The sequence below is a fragment of the Megachile rotundata genome, chromosome 15 (genome assembly GCF_050947335.1).
Source record: "Megachile rotundata isolate GNS110a chromosome 15, iyMegRotu1, whole genome shotgun sequence".
NCBI classification, from domain to species: domain Eukaryota; kingdom Metazoa; phylum Arthropoda; class Insecta; order Hymenoptera; family Megachilidae; genus Megachile; species Megachile rotundata.
Window position 1 is genome coordinate 3359047 of NC_134997.1, and position 16184 is coordinate 3375230.

Below are 16184 nucleotides of genomic sequence, written 5' to 3' on the forward strand. Positions count from 1 at the left end.
TCCCCTAGAGGTAACTTCGTCAATTTTGGGAATTTTTCAAATCTTCTTGGGGGTGCTGTTTCCTGTTCGTCTCTAGAAGTTTGTACCACCTTTACCTTCATATGTTTATTTGTAATTTCAAATGTTGAACATACATCGATGACTTTACTACAATAAGATACTGCAAGTAAATATAACTCAAATTACATAGTGTTTGGTGTCATTTTAATCAAAAATACGAGGCAAATTCGATGGTAAAAGTTCCATTGACGAACAACCAAAAATAAAGAATTTTGATTTTTGAATTTAAAAGACAGAGCAGGCGTGAGTCTTTCATATTTGCCGAACGCTTCACCCTTCTGCCTCTTTTCCATTCGCCTTCCGTTGTTATGTTAAAAACTTTATTCACTCGTTACACATGCAATTGTTAACGTAATTATATCATGTTTGGTGTCATTTTAATCAGGAAAGCTAGATAAATACGACAGGAAAAATTTCATGAAAAATTAGAAAGAAATAAGAAAATTGCAATCTTTCCGTTTTCTTGCATTAGTATGTGTCTCACCGATATTTGATTCTTGTTGTTTCGGCGACTGAATGTGATTTATTCTTGACTGATTCCGAGGAGGATCCCCCAGTAGTGGGGATAAAATTTTTACTCTTACGTTAGAGATCTTTTTCACATTTATGGAGAGAATAGTGTGCAGTATTGATTCGTAATAAGCAATTCTCTCAGGTCTGGCGAGTTGCTCGTGACGAATCAGGTATACTATTCGGCTTGTCTTTGTTCTCGAGCGCGATGACGCGACGGTAGCGGTAAACTATAGAGTAATCGGTCGAGCAGAAATGTTATTCTTTAGAAAAGGACAGAACATAACATTCTTTCCCTTTTTAATGCAAGTAAAATTTTGTGAATGGAACATGTCTATGTATAATATACCGGATTCGTAACAAGCAACTTGTCAGACCCGAGCGAGTGGCTTATTACGAATCAATGTAGAATTAGTTGAATGGACGACAGAATCGCTATGCATCAGAGTGAGAAAACAATATATATGTTCTGTCCTCTTTCCACTAAACTATTCAGTCGATCCTAAAAATTTATGACTTCTTCGGTTTCGCGGACCTCTCACTCTTTCACGGATCTCTCACTCAGCGGCCCACTTTAAACAAAGAAGAGGGGATAGAAATTTGCTTGTTACGAATCTGTAACCGTACAAGGCACGCTCACATATTAGCGATTCATAGTTCGCGGATTGCGGGGTGGGGTAGAGAGCAATTAGGCAAACTATTTCGTCACGCGTCCAAATAGCGCATGCGTGTGATCCCCTCCAGGTAACAGGTGAGCGATCGTCCCGCAAGCCGTGAGATCGATCATCACTCTGATCTCTATCGGCTTCTAGATCACTCGTAATCCTAACAAGGGGGTCCGCCTAGTGAAAAACGGAACATAGCTTGAGTCAAACTGACTATCGAACACGCAGTAAAACGGCTGGTGCTCGCGGTTATTGTTCGCGCCTCAAACTGAGGAGTCGTCGATCCAAACTGTATCACGGCACAGTTACGCGTTATTCCCGCGATTTGGAAAATCGGAGATTTTGCATCCGGGGGATCAGAGTCAACTAGGAAAGCCACTCCAGGTTTACGTACATTCGAAGATCCGAGAACCGAGATTCACTTATTTCTAAAAGGTGCCTCTCCCATCTCGAGTACTCGCGAATGTCGTACGAGTGAAGCCAATGGTGATAACGTGTTTGAGGCCGTAGATCCCAAAAACTCGTTTTTCATCCATTCCTGAGCTCAGGCATTTCAATGCAATTTGGAGTGCGAAGTAGGTGACGTGATAATTCTAATAGACAGAAAACTTCCAAGTTATTGTTAATTTGAAAATCGGAGAAACGAGACTCGCTCGCTCAGACGAGTGCCTCTCCCATCTCACGTATAGACGAATTACAAACGAGCAAAGCCAGGGGTGATAACGAAGTCTTCAGGCCCTAGAAACCCTCAGGTTCGTTATTCACTCTCTCCTGAGCTCGGGCAGTTTACTACAATTTGGAAGTTCTTTTTGGCGTGACTCGGAACCAGAATTGAGGATTTGGAGCTATCGTTACCCTTGTGTGTGGTGAGTTACAGAGGGGCCGGAACCCACACAATTCGCGAGTATGCATTCCTTCTCTTACTGTTAGCTCATAGTCACAGTGGCGTGGCCAATGTCATATGTGATTGAGTGGCTAAAAAAACCCACTGATCATATTTTGAACATTCCCGTGTCACACGCTCTAAAGAGCGTAGTCTAACGATAGTGCGCCGCAAGTTGAGCACCAGCGTCCTAGCTAGAATAACTTCCAAACAAAGTGTTAAAGTCAAAAAAGGGGTTTTTATCTCGCTTGTCACTTGCCGCGGCCTTGTCAAGGCCGAATACAATATATTTACCACGCGAGGTGACGAACGCTCGTCTGGGTATAAACATCGGTAGCTAGCGAATTCCAAAATCGTTTTTGTAAACTCTCCGGAGTAATAATAATAGAAATCAAGTCTAAAGCGGATATCGCAATCTCGCATCAGTGGATTTGCTTTTCGAAGAATTTTGCCGATAGTATCGCGGGGCCACGTTCAAGCGCTCGGGGCATAAAAACAAAGAATTTATAAACCACCCATAATAAATACCAAAATTTAATAAATTTCGTGTGTATCAGATTTCAACGAGTGTGTCATTGGCTGAATTGCTATCCTTCCTCTTGCCTTGAAATCTTTCAACGCGAACCCTATTTTAAAAACGGTACGAACTCTCCTCTCGTATCCAACTTCTTTCGCTCAACCAATCGGGGTAAAAAAAAAAAAAGAGGAAATAAGTGTTACAAATCAGTACTGTATAATGATTAGAGGTCGATTCACTTTTTTTGAATATCGTCAAAGTGCAGATCCATAAGATAATTATTGTAAAGTTAAGAAGGTTTGAAATATTGAACATTTTTTAAATAGTTTTTACTCGGGTGGCTTGCACGTTGAGCCCAAGGTTAACGTAGTTGTTATTTTCTGATTCCGAATGTAATTTAAAAAAGCCGAGGCGATCCTCAGATTTATTGCTGCTACGGTAATTTGTAGAAGGCCGAGTGCCGAACGGTCAACCCTGTAACGGTTAGGGCCTGATGACCGTTGGCGGAGATATTGAGAAATTCCCAGTTTCAAAAAGTCACCCTCTTTTCCATTCTTCGTTTTCTTCCCACTTTTTCGTCGTACCAAGAAAATATATATTTTGTATTCTATTCAGTGACATTTGTCTTGCAACACATCGCTTGTGAATACAATATTGAACTTTATTATTTATTATTAAAAATTAGACTCTGCCTCGCTCTCCACTTCACTACCTCCTATAGTTTTGAATGATTTAGTTTACAGAAAATATCGTACCTCGTAATCAATGACTTGTCATTGTGCTGCGTAGCGCGTGAAAAGCGGTTAGGATATTCTAGAAGGATCTGGACACAGAGTGGGGAGAATAAAGAGACCGCATGGCACCTAACCTAAAACCTTCACCGAATACCCATCGCTGATAATTAAAAAAATAGTATATCTAACACGCATACGTCCTGTTTTGGCCGTTGCATTTATACAAACTGTGATATTGTCGGTGCCCTAACATACCGACGCCTCATAGAAACGGATGCGAGCGTAATATAAGTCAGTCTGTAAGATAGCGAGCTACACTGTACATGTCTGAGCGAGTTGAGCGGAGAGAATTGTAGTAAAGTATAATAAAGGTGAAGGGTTATTCTTTTTGGGGTTCATTTTCGTGGTTGTGTTTTTTTCATTGTTTCCCAATACATAACAAGTGGCGACGAGGATGGGATTTTTTTTTTTATTTTATTTTTTGTGTGGGCGAAGTAAAAACGTTTTTTCTCACGTGAGGAAGGCGTAGTGGATTAGGACGATCGACTTAATAGTGCTAATGAATGCGGGAAACCCGTGCAATAAAGAAAAGATCACGACGGAAGAAGACGCGAAGAACCCGGAATTGAAGTTGGCGGAAAGTACAACAGCGGTTAGAAATTTACAAAGTACTACGGCATTAGCAGCTCAAAGAATGGCAGAAATTGAGACGTACGATATGGCGAAACATAAATGGAGCACGTGGCTACAAAGATTGGAAGGCGCTTTTGCTGCGTTTGAAATTACAACGGAAACGAAGCAAAGATCCTACTTACTACAATACATAGGTATTGATACGTACACGAAACTGGGGAACGCTATGGATGGCGCCAATCCTTACATTACTCCGCTTAATACAATAAAAAAGTGTCTGAAAACAATCTTGGAACCAGAACCCTTGGAAGCTGCAGAGATCTTCGTATTTCAACAACGAAAACAACGAGAGGATGAATCGATACAGGAATTTGTTAACGATTTACACAAATTAAGCGCTAAATGCAATTTCGGGTCATATTTGAAAACGGCGATACGCACTCAACTGATAGCAGGATTTCGCAATCCAATCATCCAGGCTAGGCTCCTGGAAACGCAAAATTTGACCTTTGATACAACTGTTAACACAGCTATTACGATGGAATTAGCAGAAGGCAGTAAAAGAAGTTTCGAATTCATCAAAACAAAAGAAACTGAGGTTAACTCGATATACACGGGAACCGTTGAGCAAGCTATACTAAATTTATTACGAAAATACGACATTACGAACGATAGAGTAGAGCCAATAAAATCATACGTGGCAAAATTTACACTTAAAGATAATGCTAAACCAATTTTCATTAAACATAGAACGGTTCTATTCAAAATGCAACAGAAGATTAAAATAGAACTTGATAGATTGGTATCTAAAGAAATCCTAATTCCGGTTAAGTCATCTGAATGGGCGACGCCTATAGTTCCATCGTTAAGAAAAGGCGGAACAGTCCGTATTTGCGGAGATTATAGTGTCCCGTGAATAAAAATTTACTAGTTGACGAATATCCTTTACCCAATTCTCATGTATGTCGGGTATGACGGTATTTTCGAAAATCGACCTAAAACATGCGTATTTACAATTACAAGTATGCGAAGAGCAACAAAGCTTGTTTACACTTGCGACTCACTGCGGTCTTTACAAACCTACAAGGTTGTTACGTCCCGGATGGTACCTTTGCTGAAGGTCCGGAATTGCTCTTGAATTGACAATCTTTTAGACCACGCGGTACGTGCGCCCGTCGTATGTCAGGGATCCCAGAGTGTACAAGTATGACACAGTACTTACCCGAAGCTTCCTCCTTAATTTTTACAATAGATTTCTCGTCTTGGATCCTTAGGTAGAAGATCCTTCACTATGATCTTCTTCACAGGTATATCAATAAGTAATAACTGATACTTAACGTCGCGGATAACTGGTCGTGTAGTAGGAGCTGGACAGGGTAGGTATAAGGTGCGTAGGATCTTACGTAGTTGGTATCTACGACCTCCTCGTCTTTGTCTCCCCATGAGCTGACTAAAAATGCAGAGGCATCAAACACATCATATGCGCACCGTGCGGCTATGTCTCGCACCACCGTGGCGATGTGGATTACCTATCTCGACTTCGCAATGTAATTGATCTCGTGCGGCTATGTCTCGCACCACCAGATCCAGCGTAATCGAGTATACGTATTTTAAATAATCAAAAGCTCTTAAAGAGATCTCGGGTTTATAGGAAATGATTAAAGGCGAATATAACTAAATATAAAATATATTCAATACTAAAGATGATGTCGGAATATAAACTAATACAATGAACTTAGAGTTATAATATAAATGAGACGCGTAATTTGGAGTTGGTAGGAAATGGGTGGAATTAGGATGGAAACTAGCAGAGTCCAGCACGAGGGGATCGAACCCTGTGACTAGTCGGACCGCTACTGCTGCGAAGCTATTCGAACTGGGCTTTTATATTGCTCGGTGGTGTCAAAAGGGAAGATAAAGAGAGATTAGTTATGATCTGTTATTGTCTGGAGATTGCGTGATGTAAATAGAGATTCGCGGAATTAGATATGAATGTGCATAGCAGGATGTTTAGGTTAAGATAAAGGGGTGAACTTGAGGACCTAGGAGTAAAGGAATGTGAAACTTATGCTATCTTATTTATAACGCGTGCGGGACTGTGTCTTATAACTAATTATGTCAGAATCGCAATATATATATATATATATATATATATATATAGTCCTTAAGCAACTAGATCAAACGTCGTCGCACGACGTCACAAGGTTAATGTTCGGTATAGCGTCCGCTCCGGCTATTTGGCAACGTACTATAGAAGAAATCCTTCGCGACATAGATGGTCTCAAAATTTTCCTCGATGACATTCGTATTGCAAGCCGTACTAATGAGGAGTACATTAAAAAATTAGATTTAATCTTCAAACGATTGCATGATTATAATATTCAAATCAATCTAGAGAAATGTGAATTTTTCAAAAATAGTATTCTTTTCTGCGGGTACATACATAGTTGATAAAAACGGAATTAACAAGGATCCGAAAAAATACGCGGCAATAGAAAATATGCCTAAACCGAAAAACAAATCAGAAGTACGTGCATTTTTGGGTTTTGTTACATATTACGCACGATTCATAAAAAACTTGGCGGCAATCTTACATCCTTTGCACAACCTATTAAAAGATAACGTACCTTTCAACTGGGATAGGCAATGCGAAGACGCGTTCACCCAGGCTAAACGAGCGTTTTGTGAAAATAAAATTTTGGCATATTACGATCCGCAGTTGCCATTAATTTTAGCTGTAGATGCATGCAGTTATGGGGTGGGCGCAGTCCTTTCGCACGCTTATCCCGACGGATCAGAGAGAATTATTCAATGCGCTTCTCAGAAACTGAACGATACACAACAGAAATATGCAAATATTGATAAAGAAGCTTACGCTATCATATTTGGCATTAAAAAATTTCACCAATATTTATTTGGAGCTAAGTTCACTCTTATAACGGATAATCAGGCTTTGACGCGTATCTTTTCACCGGATAAAAACCTACCTACATTCGCAGCATTACGTATGCAACATTACGCTTTATTTCTGCGCGCCTACAATTACGAAATACGGTACAAAAACTCTGCGAAAAATGCTAATGCGGACGGCCTGTCAAGACTACCTCTAGAGATCGGAAACAACTACACACACGACGTAGCGGATATTTTCTACTTGAAGTCGATGGAACTTCTGCCTATTACGGCGAAGGAGATCGCGGAATGCACAAAAACAGATACAGAATTGCAAAAAATTTATAAGGAAATTACAAAACAGGGCAATCGGTCAAAAAAACAAAATGCTAACGTAGAAGAATTTTCAATTAGCAATGATGTCATCTTGCGTAACGATAAAGTGGTTTGTTAGCGCCAACGTATTTTGGAGGGTCGTTGAGGGCAATTAGCCTGTGCTATTTTGCCTTCGAACGATTTATGATAGGGATAGCCTGCGTGAGGTCTAAGCGAAAGGTCGTTTATGAGAGTCCAAGTGTGGCGATAGATGATGGCTATTGACTTGGAGTCGTATGGTCATCAGATGTCGTAGGATTGCTTGCTTTGTTAGCTTCTGAGATTGTAGAAAAGGACAGATAGTTTGTTATTGCAATGCTAAGTTGAATAGGGACGTTGTTCCTGGAGGATCTGGCCACGTAGTGGGGAGGCAGGGATGCCTTTGGTAGGAGGACTGAGTTTGACCTCTCGGCACTTACCCCAGCACCTTAATTGGGAACGCATCCCTTTTTGACAAAGTTTCTAACAGGTTGTACCCGAAAAACTCAAGGAAAAAATTCTGCGCGAACTGCACTGGGGACATTTCGGTATTATTAAAATGAAGATGTTGGAATATACAAAAATCAATCTTACGTTACTTCTTCCATAGCTTATTTTAAAGGCAAGGTATAAACATCCTGTGTAATTAGGAATTCGACGAACTGCGTTATCTAAGACGGTCCTTCTAGTGTAAGCATGCTGAGATACACGAAAGTATCAATGAGGCATGGGACCTCTCGTGAGAAAAAACGGTCCGAGGACTAGTCTAAAAAGCGCACGTCTCGAGTAAACATCTAATAAAGAATATACAGAAGAGTTCACTAATTCATTTTCAAAGTTAAATTTAATTACTGTGTTTTATTAAAATAACACCTAGCCTCCATAATCCCAATAGAAGAGTTTAGCACGCAAACTTGTATGGTGGCCGTCGATAAATAAAGATATTGAGAACCTTGTAAGAAATTGTACATCCTGCAATCTGCACAAGAATAACCCAGCAAAGGTCGATACTCATGTTTGGGAAGAAGCGGAAAATGTTTTCGATAGAGAACACATAGACTTTGCCGGGCCATTCCTGGGTAAAACATTTGTGATTTTAGTCGATGCTTACTCGAAATTCCCTATTGTAAGAATAGTCAATACAATGTCATCAGGAAATACCATCCTAGTTTATAGAGTAATATTTAGCGAATTCGGAATGCCGAAAGTCATTGTCACGGATAACGGTAGAACCTTCACATCTAGTGAGTTTAAGTATTTCATGCGAGAAATAAATTGTACGATTAAATATACAGCGCCATACTACTCTGCCACATACGGGCAGGCGGAAAACATGGTTAAGACGGTAAAAAACGGGTTAAAGAAACTATGTGAAGAAAATAAATCAATACACGAAAACCTATGCAAATTATTGCTGCAATACAGAATAAGCGTACATTCACAGACAGGGAAAGTTCCCGCGGAACTATTTTTTGCTAGAAAAGTAAATTCGCATTTAGATTTCATACACCCTATGTACAAACAAATTGCGACTCATGTAAACACGACGAATGCAAAAAATTTTTTCGTATGGGAGAGAGAGTGAGTATACGCGACTACGTTGGAAAGAACAAATGGCTTTTGGGGAAGGTAGAATCTAAACTAGGTATTTTACATTACAAAATTAAATTAGATAATGGCAATACTGTACGAAGACATGTAAATCAAATGTTAAAAATCGGAGAAAATACCCCTGCGATAGATGCGGACAGGGTGCAATATTACCCTCCTCCACCAGTTATCGATACTCAAAAACCTACTCTTAACCTGGATAACAGTAACGTAGATGCAAATTCAGCGGCCGGTGGGGGACAAACGGAGAAAAATACAGTGGCGCCTGCAGACTTACGCATTCAACCGGCAAGGAATCGAAAACCGCCAGCACGTTGGAAATATGATAAATTTTAGTAGGTTACCAATTTTGTTTGCTTTACGAGGGGAAGTGTGATATTGTCGGTGCCCTAACATACCGACGCCTCATAGGAACGGATGCGAGCGTAATATGAGTCAGCTGTGAGATAGCGAGCTACACTGTACATGTCTGAGCGAGTTGAGCGAAGAGAATTGTAGTAAAGTATAATAAAGGTGAAGGGTTATTCTTTTTGGGGTTCATTTTCGTGGTTGTGTTTTTTTCATTGTTTCCCAATACATAACACAAATTTTAAATTTTCTAACAGTATAGCAGATTGAAAACACAGCCATATAAAATTGAATTAGACAAACAATAACAAGAATATTCTATACAGAAGATATGTTATAAATTTTGTCCGCAATGCCCACATATGCAAAGTACTGCGCAGCGCGTGGATGCGTCATAAACAGAAGGTACCAATCATCGCAATAAAGATGTTATTTCACTTTTTGTTTAGGTTATGGAAATGATGTAGTCAACGAAGAAGTATACAAAATATAAACGAAACGTAATGTGATTAGAAACGTTTTAATATTTTTAATTCGTTGTTAAATTAATAATATTATTTGCGCGTTAATTTAATTGCTATATTTTATTGATTTATATGAACGGAGCGATCATGACCATCGCGCCAGCCGCCTTCTTAATCTTCTTTATACAGTAATTTAATTCTCAGTGTAATGTAGGTCGGAACCTAAAACTTACACTGTACAAACAGTACACATGAAAATCGAAATTCGACAACTCTCTATTACCCGCCGCGGCTTGTTTTTGCCGGCGTTAACAAAAGCGAGCCGCACCGCCGGCTCACCAAACTAACAGAAAAAACCGGTGAGACATGTTGGATTTATTCAACACAATAAGTGTTGCCTTCAGCAAAAATCATCGGGTCGTAAACTTTCTCTTACGTTGGAGTTTCGACTTAAGAGGTTGCAGATGTTTGTTTTTCACCATAGGACCCATAGGGTCTATAGACTCGTAACGGATTTTTCCTTCGACGAGTTTTCTTATTCTTACGGTTTTCGTTGCCTAGTAAAGACGTACCTTTCAGAGCTTCAGAAGTTAAATTAAAGTTTCTATTAAAATATAATTGAAAGTGTATTACTTTATCTCACCGCCTATTTCCTATAAGACATTTAAATGCTTGTCGATGTTTTAACAGACTTTCCAGAAGCAAGACAGGAATTGATTTGGAAGGACGGCGGAGGGGAAGGATCACATTGCGAAGTGAAAATTCATTCGTTGTTTTTAAGCCGGTTTATGGAAAATTTGTATTCTTCGTTGCAAAATCAAAAATCACTTATGGATCCTAAATCAACATGTTACAGCAACCCGTTTTTTAATGAATGATAAATATTATCCAAATTATACCATGTTTAATCTCAGTTTAATTGAAAAACCCTCACGAAAATGTTACACAAGATAGAAGTCGAAAAATGTAAAAATTAAAAAATTATATTTCTATATTACGAACATTTATTTATATCAGAGGCATTTATTGTAAGATGAAACGGATAGAATGAAAGTAAAGGTGAGGTTTTTCGCTAAATGAACAGTGGGCGTTTTATGTAGAATACTAAATGATTTACTAGAAACGTATCACGGCAAAAGCCAATACAAGAATGCCTCTCTAGACACGGTCCCGGCTTGAGGACACCCCCGTCAGCATGGTTGTTTATGGCACTTAGGCCCAGCGGAGTTTCCTTGCGGAAGGGGAATGCACTGACAAAAAGCACGTGGCCCGTGCCGATCGTCTGTCGATTTTCTATTTCCTTACATTATAATTTCTCCATACATTAGGAAAAATTATATTGCCATGTCAGCTTGCAAGACAAAGCGGTGTATACAGTGTTGCATTTGACTGACTCGATCGAGACTAACATAGGCGCAACAATAACGCAAAGCATAGGCGCAGAAAGAGATGTCTTGCGCACAATGGGAGAGAAACAAGAGCAGCAATCTGAGACGAATTACTGTATGTGATACACTATTTTCTCCATAGGTATGAAAATTTCGAGTCTAAAATTTCACAATTATAGAATAGGTATTGCATTTTTTATGGTGCACCGAACGTAGAAAAGAATAGCGATACAAAAAATGTGGGCAGACTTCTCAATTAAAAAGTTATAATTCTATGTTTTCGGTTTTTCGTAAATTAAATTTTTACTATCGCATTCGTTTCGTTTCTCTCATGAAAATAATACCACACACAATATAATTACAATCATAATTACTTGTGTAGCGAGTCGTTAGGAGCAATTCATAACTCTGTCGTATATGTGAACTTAGTTTTTAACCGACTTCGAAAAAGGAGGAGGTTACTCAATTCGATCAGTATTTTTTCTTTTTTTTTTTTCCTATGTGTGCCCGCCGATTACGCCTAGCTGGATGGACAGATCGGAACGAAACCTTTTGCATCTGGTAGGTTCTGACTCCCCATTGGTACCATTATCAAAAAATTTTTCACTTTTTAATTGCAAAGTGTTGTTATTGCAAAAATACCGGCAGCTTTTTTCTTTTTCTATGTATGTTCGCCGATTACGCCTATCTGGATGGACCGATCGGAACGAAACCTTTTGCATTTGGTAGGTTCTGACTCCCCATTGGTACCAGTATCAAAAAATTTCTCATTTTTTAATTGCAAAGTGTTGTTATTGCAAAAAAACCGGCAACTTTTAAAATATACTTTTCTCGATTTTAGTGCGCTTTTAATATCTTATCACGGACATGATTCTGAACAATTTTATTCATATACAAATTTCGCGGAAATGTTTAGTTTTCGAGATATTAGCGAAAAAAATTGTTATTAACTTTTGAAATCAACTTCGAACGATTTTAATGTCCTTTTAATATGTCGTCAGGGGCATGGTTCTGGACAACCTTTTCATTATGCATAATTGACGGAAAGCTTTAGTTTTCGAGATATTAGCGAAGAAAGAAATTGGAAAACGAATATCCATGTTGCCTTTTACTTAATTATGTTCATGGCATTTACGCAGGCAAAAAAAAAGCCCGGAAGAACTGTCTCACAGTATCCTATACAATTCTTCCCATTCCACTAAAAAGCGTTAAATAAAATAATTTTCGGAAAAATAATACACCGACTTCGAAATGCACTAAAAAGTATAAAATAATTTCTATTTCTTAATGAAGTAATTTCTATTTCATTCAATCATACAATTACGTAACAGATATGAATGAAACCTATTTACCCGTTAGGTAGTATATTACATACATTTCAACCTTTTCGGAGGTGGCGCAAAATTAAAAATACCTCAGTAAGCGTTGCTGCGAATAACCAGTTGATTGTGATATGGCGTATTGGAAATTAATAAATCCTGAGAAAGAATACGTACCATTATAGATATATCTGGTAATATACGTAAATGTAACGACTGCATCTTCATTTCGCAACGTTTCTGACATAAATGAAATTGAATTCACTTCGTTCGCATGTGGAAGCCATGGATTTAAGAACCTATAAACAGAGCCCACGACGCGGGAATTACCAAATTTGCGGCAGATGGGCTCTATCTTTATAGTGTATGCGGCGATCGAGTCTTTCCGTCGCATACTCTATGAATCTAGATAGACCATAGTTACATTCTATACGCACTAACACCTACTTCGCGGCGTGCTGTCGAGTTATATGTATAGAAAAAAAATAGCTATACAAGCTTTGCCTATGTTTGGCTGTCCAAAGGTTGACATGTTCAAGAAAATCTTTTTATTTTGCGCCACCTCCGAAAAGGTTGAAATATATTTAATATACTACCTAACGAGTAAATAGGTTTCATTCATGTCTGTTACGTAATTGTATGATTGAATGAAATAGAAATTTCTTCATTAGGAAATAGAAATTATTTTATACTTTTTAGTGCATTTCGAAGTCGGCGTATTTTTTTTCTTAAAATTATTTTATTGAATCTGTACATCCCATACTTTATATCCATTTGTACAATAACCAAAAAAAATACCTTTCCAGGATTTTTCATCAAATTTTGATTTTCTGGTTTTACTTAAAACATAAACCGTACTAACAGAACTTGTTAAGTATGCTACTTTAGGCTTTTTCTGTGTCACAATTCATATGGTGCTTTATTTATTTTTAAAGCCCTAATGGGAGCTAGCCTCTAAGCCTTGATAAAGCCTCTCCCCAAAATATTTTATTTAGTTTAGCACCGCTTAACATTGTACAAGCTTTTTCTACTACTGTTCTCATCATTCGTTCTGAGACACCATTTCACTGTGGCGTATGTGGAACAGTTAAGTGATAAGTTATCTCATTTTTAATACAATACTCTTTCATTTCATTCGATAGAAATTTTCGGCAAGTATCACAATATAAATTTACTATTTTTAAATTAAAATGTGCAGTGCTTTTTGAGACGAAATCTTGAAGCACGGTAAATACTTCTGATTTATATGCAAGCAAATATGTTATTCAATAATGTGTAAATTCATCCACAAAAATAACAAAATAATTTTTACTATTATTTGTTCACGGAGTATTTGGACCGCATACATCTGTGTGCACAATAAATAATGGACGTTTAATATAAGTTTTATCTTTTAAATTTTTTAATGGTAATCTAGATTGTTTGCCTATGTAGCGGCACATGGTTCGCAGCGTTGGTAGAAATTAGCATTGACCGTTTACAGATGTTTAGGTGTAGGCAGTTAAGCCTACCCTAAAGTCTGTAAGTCGGCGAAATTATTTTATGTTTTTTGGACGTGCGTAGCTCAATAGACTACCCTACCATAAACGCTGCCAGCCATGTCCCGTTACGGTTCATTAGGCCACATGGTCAGCGCGGTCCGGAAGGACATTTTCGACTCTCAAATTCTAATTTACAATACTCTTTCCCCCGTCGAAAATGGGAGGACTCTGCGAGGAAAATAACTCCACCCTCAACTGTGTAAGGAGTTACGCCTTCTCCGAAAAGTTTATATATACTGCGGAAGGGCGTCAAAACAGATATAATCAGTCGAGCCTCCAATTCTGCATCATTGAACATACTATACCGATTCCGTAACATTGTATTCAATAGCATTTCTGTAATATCACACATAGTCTCCATAGTTCACATTAAACACCTTACCTCTTGCAAACACACTGTTGCGAGCAATATTTATTCATTCCACACCTAACCTACCTCGCGACAATTGGTGACCCGCGACGTGATCACGGCGTGAGTGTTACGTGATTTAGTGGAAACACAGTGATAAAGTGCAAAAAGACACAGTTAAATATAAGAGACTTCATACAGACATTTACTTAGTTTACATAGAGACACACATAGTTATATTTAGTTCAATAAGTGCGAATTTAGTGTTAGTGATGGCTAATGAAGATAGAGACGTTTTCTTCAGCCCGCAAAAGAGTGGAAATCAGCAGCAAGGATCAAACCCCTTTGAGGTGTCGAACATCGACCGTGTGGGTATACGTGTCCCACCTTTTTGGTCCAGTAACCCGCTGCTCTGGTTTCATCAATTGGAATCACAATTCGCACTCAACAATATAACTGTGGATTCCACAAAATATTTCTATGTGACGTCGTTTTTGGACATTAAATGCTTGCAAGAGGTCGAGGATGTTATACAAAATCCTCCTGCAACTGGCAAATACGAGAAGATCAAGGAGGAGCTTATACGGAGGTTATCCAGATCGCAGGAGCAACGGATTCAGCAGCTCCTGGAACATGAAGAAATTGGCGATAGGACACCTTCGCAATTTTTACGCCATCTCCGCAACCTGGCTGGGGATATTAAAGTGCCGGAAAATTTCCTGAGGACGATCTGGATGAATCGACTGCCAGCATCAATGCGGACCATCCTCGCCACGCAGATGGATGCATCTCTCGAGAAGATGGCGGAATTGGCCGATAAGGTCAATGAAATCACGCCTATCGGGAAATGTGCTGCTGTGTCCACGGACACCCGATTCGAGCTATTGTGCGAGCAGATGGCGCGTTTAACACAGCAAGTTGCGGAGCTTGCGAAGCACAGCAATTCCACGCATCCAGGGAGATCCACTTTCCGCGGACGGAAAAAGTGGCGCAACTACGGCCGCAGCTCCAGCCGAGGCAGAAACAACAGCCGCAGCCCCAGCCCGTCGCAGCCAGGTGTATGCTGGTACCATCGCAGGTTCGGGGACAGGTCAACAAGGTGCACCATCCCCTGCACCTACCCGCAACGTCAACAGCAACACCAGGGAAACGAGACCGATCGACCTTAGATGCGGCAGAAGTCGTCGATCCAGCCACGAGCCGCCTATTCTTAAGTGACAAAGACAGTAAGGTAGAATTTTTAATAGACACTGGCGCCGATATCAGCGTTTATCCGCGTAAATTAGTTAAGGGACATCCTCCCAAAAGTACATACACTTTGTATGCCGCGAATGATTCGACCATCTCAACGTATGGCGATATCGTTTTAAATCTAAATTTAGGATTGCGGCGAATTATCAAGTGGAAATTTATAATCGCGGATATCACAAAACCAATAATCGGCGCGGATATGCTTAAGTATTACGGCTTGTTGGTAGATTTAAGGAATAAACAGCTAATCGACACTGAAACAAAATTAACGTCACGAGGAAAACTGGGGATTGCCGATTTAAATTCAATCAAAACAATTGTCGGTGACTCTCCATACCATAAAATCCTCACAGAGTTCATAGATATCACCATTCCCACACGTACACATACAGGCACAAAACACAACATTACACACCACATTAAAACGACTAAAGGACCATCCGTGTTTTCGAAACCACGTAGGTTAGCACCTGATAAATTAAAAATAGTAAAAGAGGAATTCGAGCATCTTTTGGCCGAAGGTATAATTAGACCTTCGAAAAGCCCGTGGGCTTCGCCTTTGCATTTGGTTCCTAAAAAGGACAAAGGTTGGAGGCCGTGCGGGGATTACCGAGCACTAAATGCACGTACAGTACCTGACCGTTACCCTTTGCCGCATATCGAAG

At 39.3% G+C, this 16184-nt stretch overlaps 3 protein-coding genes across 3 annotated transcripts in view; all 3 read left to right on the forward strand.

Moving 5' to 3' along the window:
* LOC143265902 (uncharacterized) overlaps positions 1-16184 on the forward strand; it is a 155148-nt gene that overhangs the window by 63873 nt on the left and 75091 nt on the right. The gene's annotated exons all lie outside the window — the stretch shown is intronic.
* Positions 3929-4918, forward strand: LOC143265926 (uncharacterized). Its single transcript, XM_076540609.1, has one exon. The coding sequence runs from the start codon at positions 3929-3931 to the stop codon at positions 4916-4918; it is 990 nt and encodes a 329-aa protein (XP_076396724.1).
* Positions 14541-15437, forward strand: LOC143265927 (uncharacterized). The gene has a single exon (XM_076540610.1). The coding sequence runs from the start codon at positions 14541-14543 to the stop codon at positions 15435-15437; it is 897 nt and encodes a 298-aa protein (XP_076396725.1).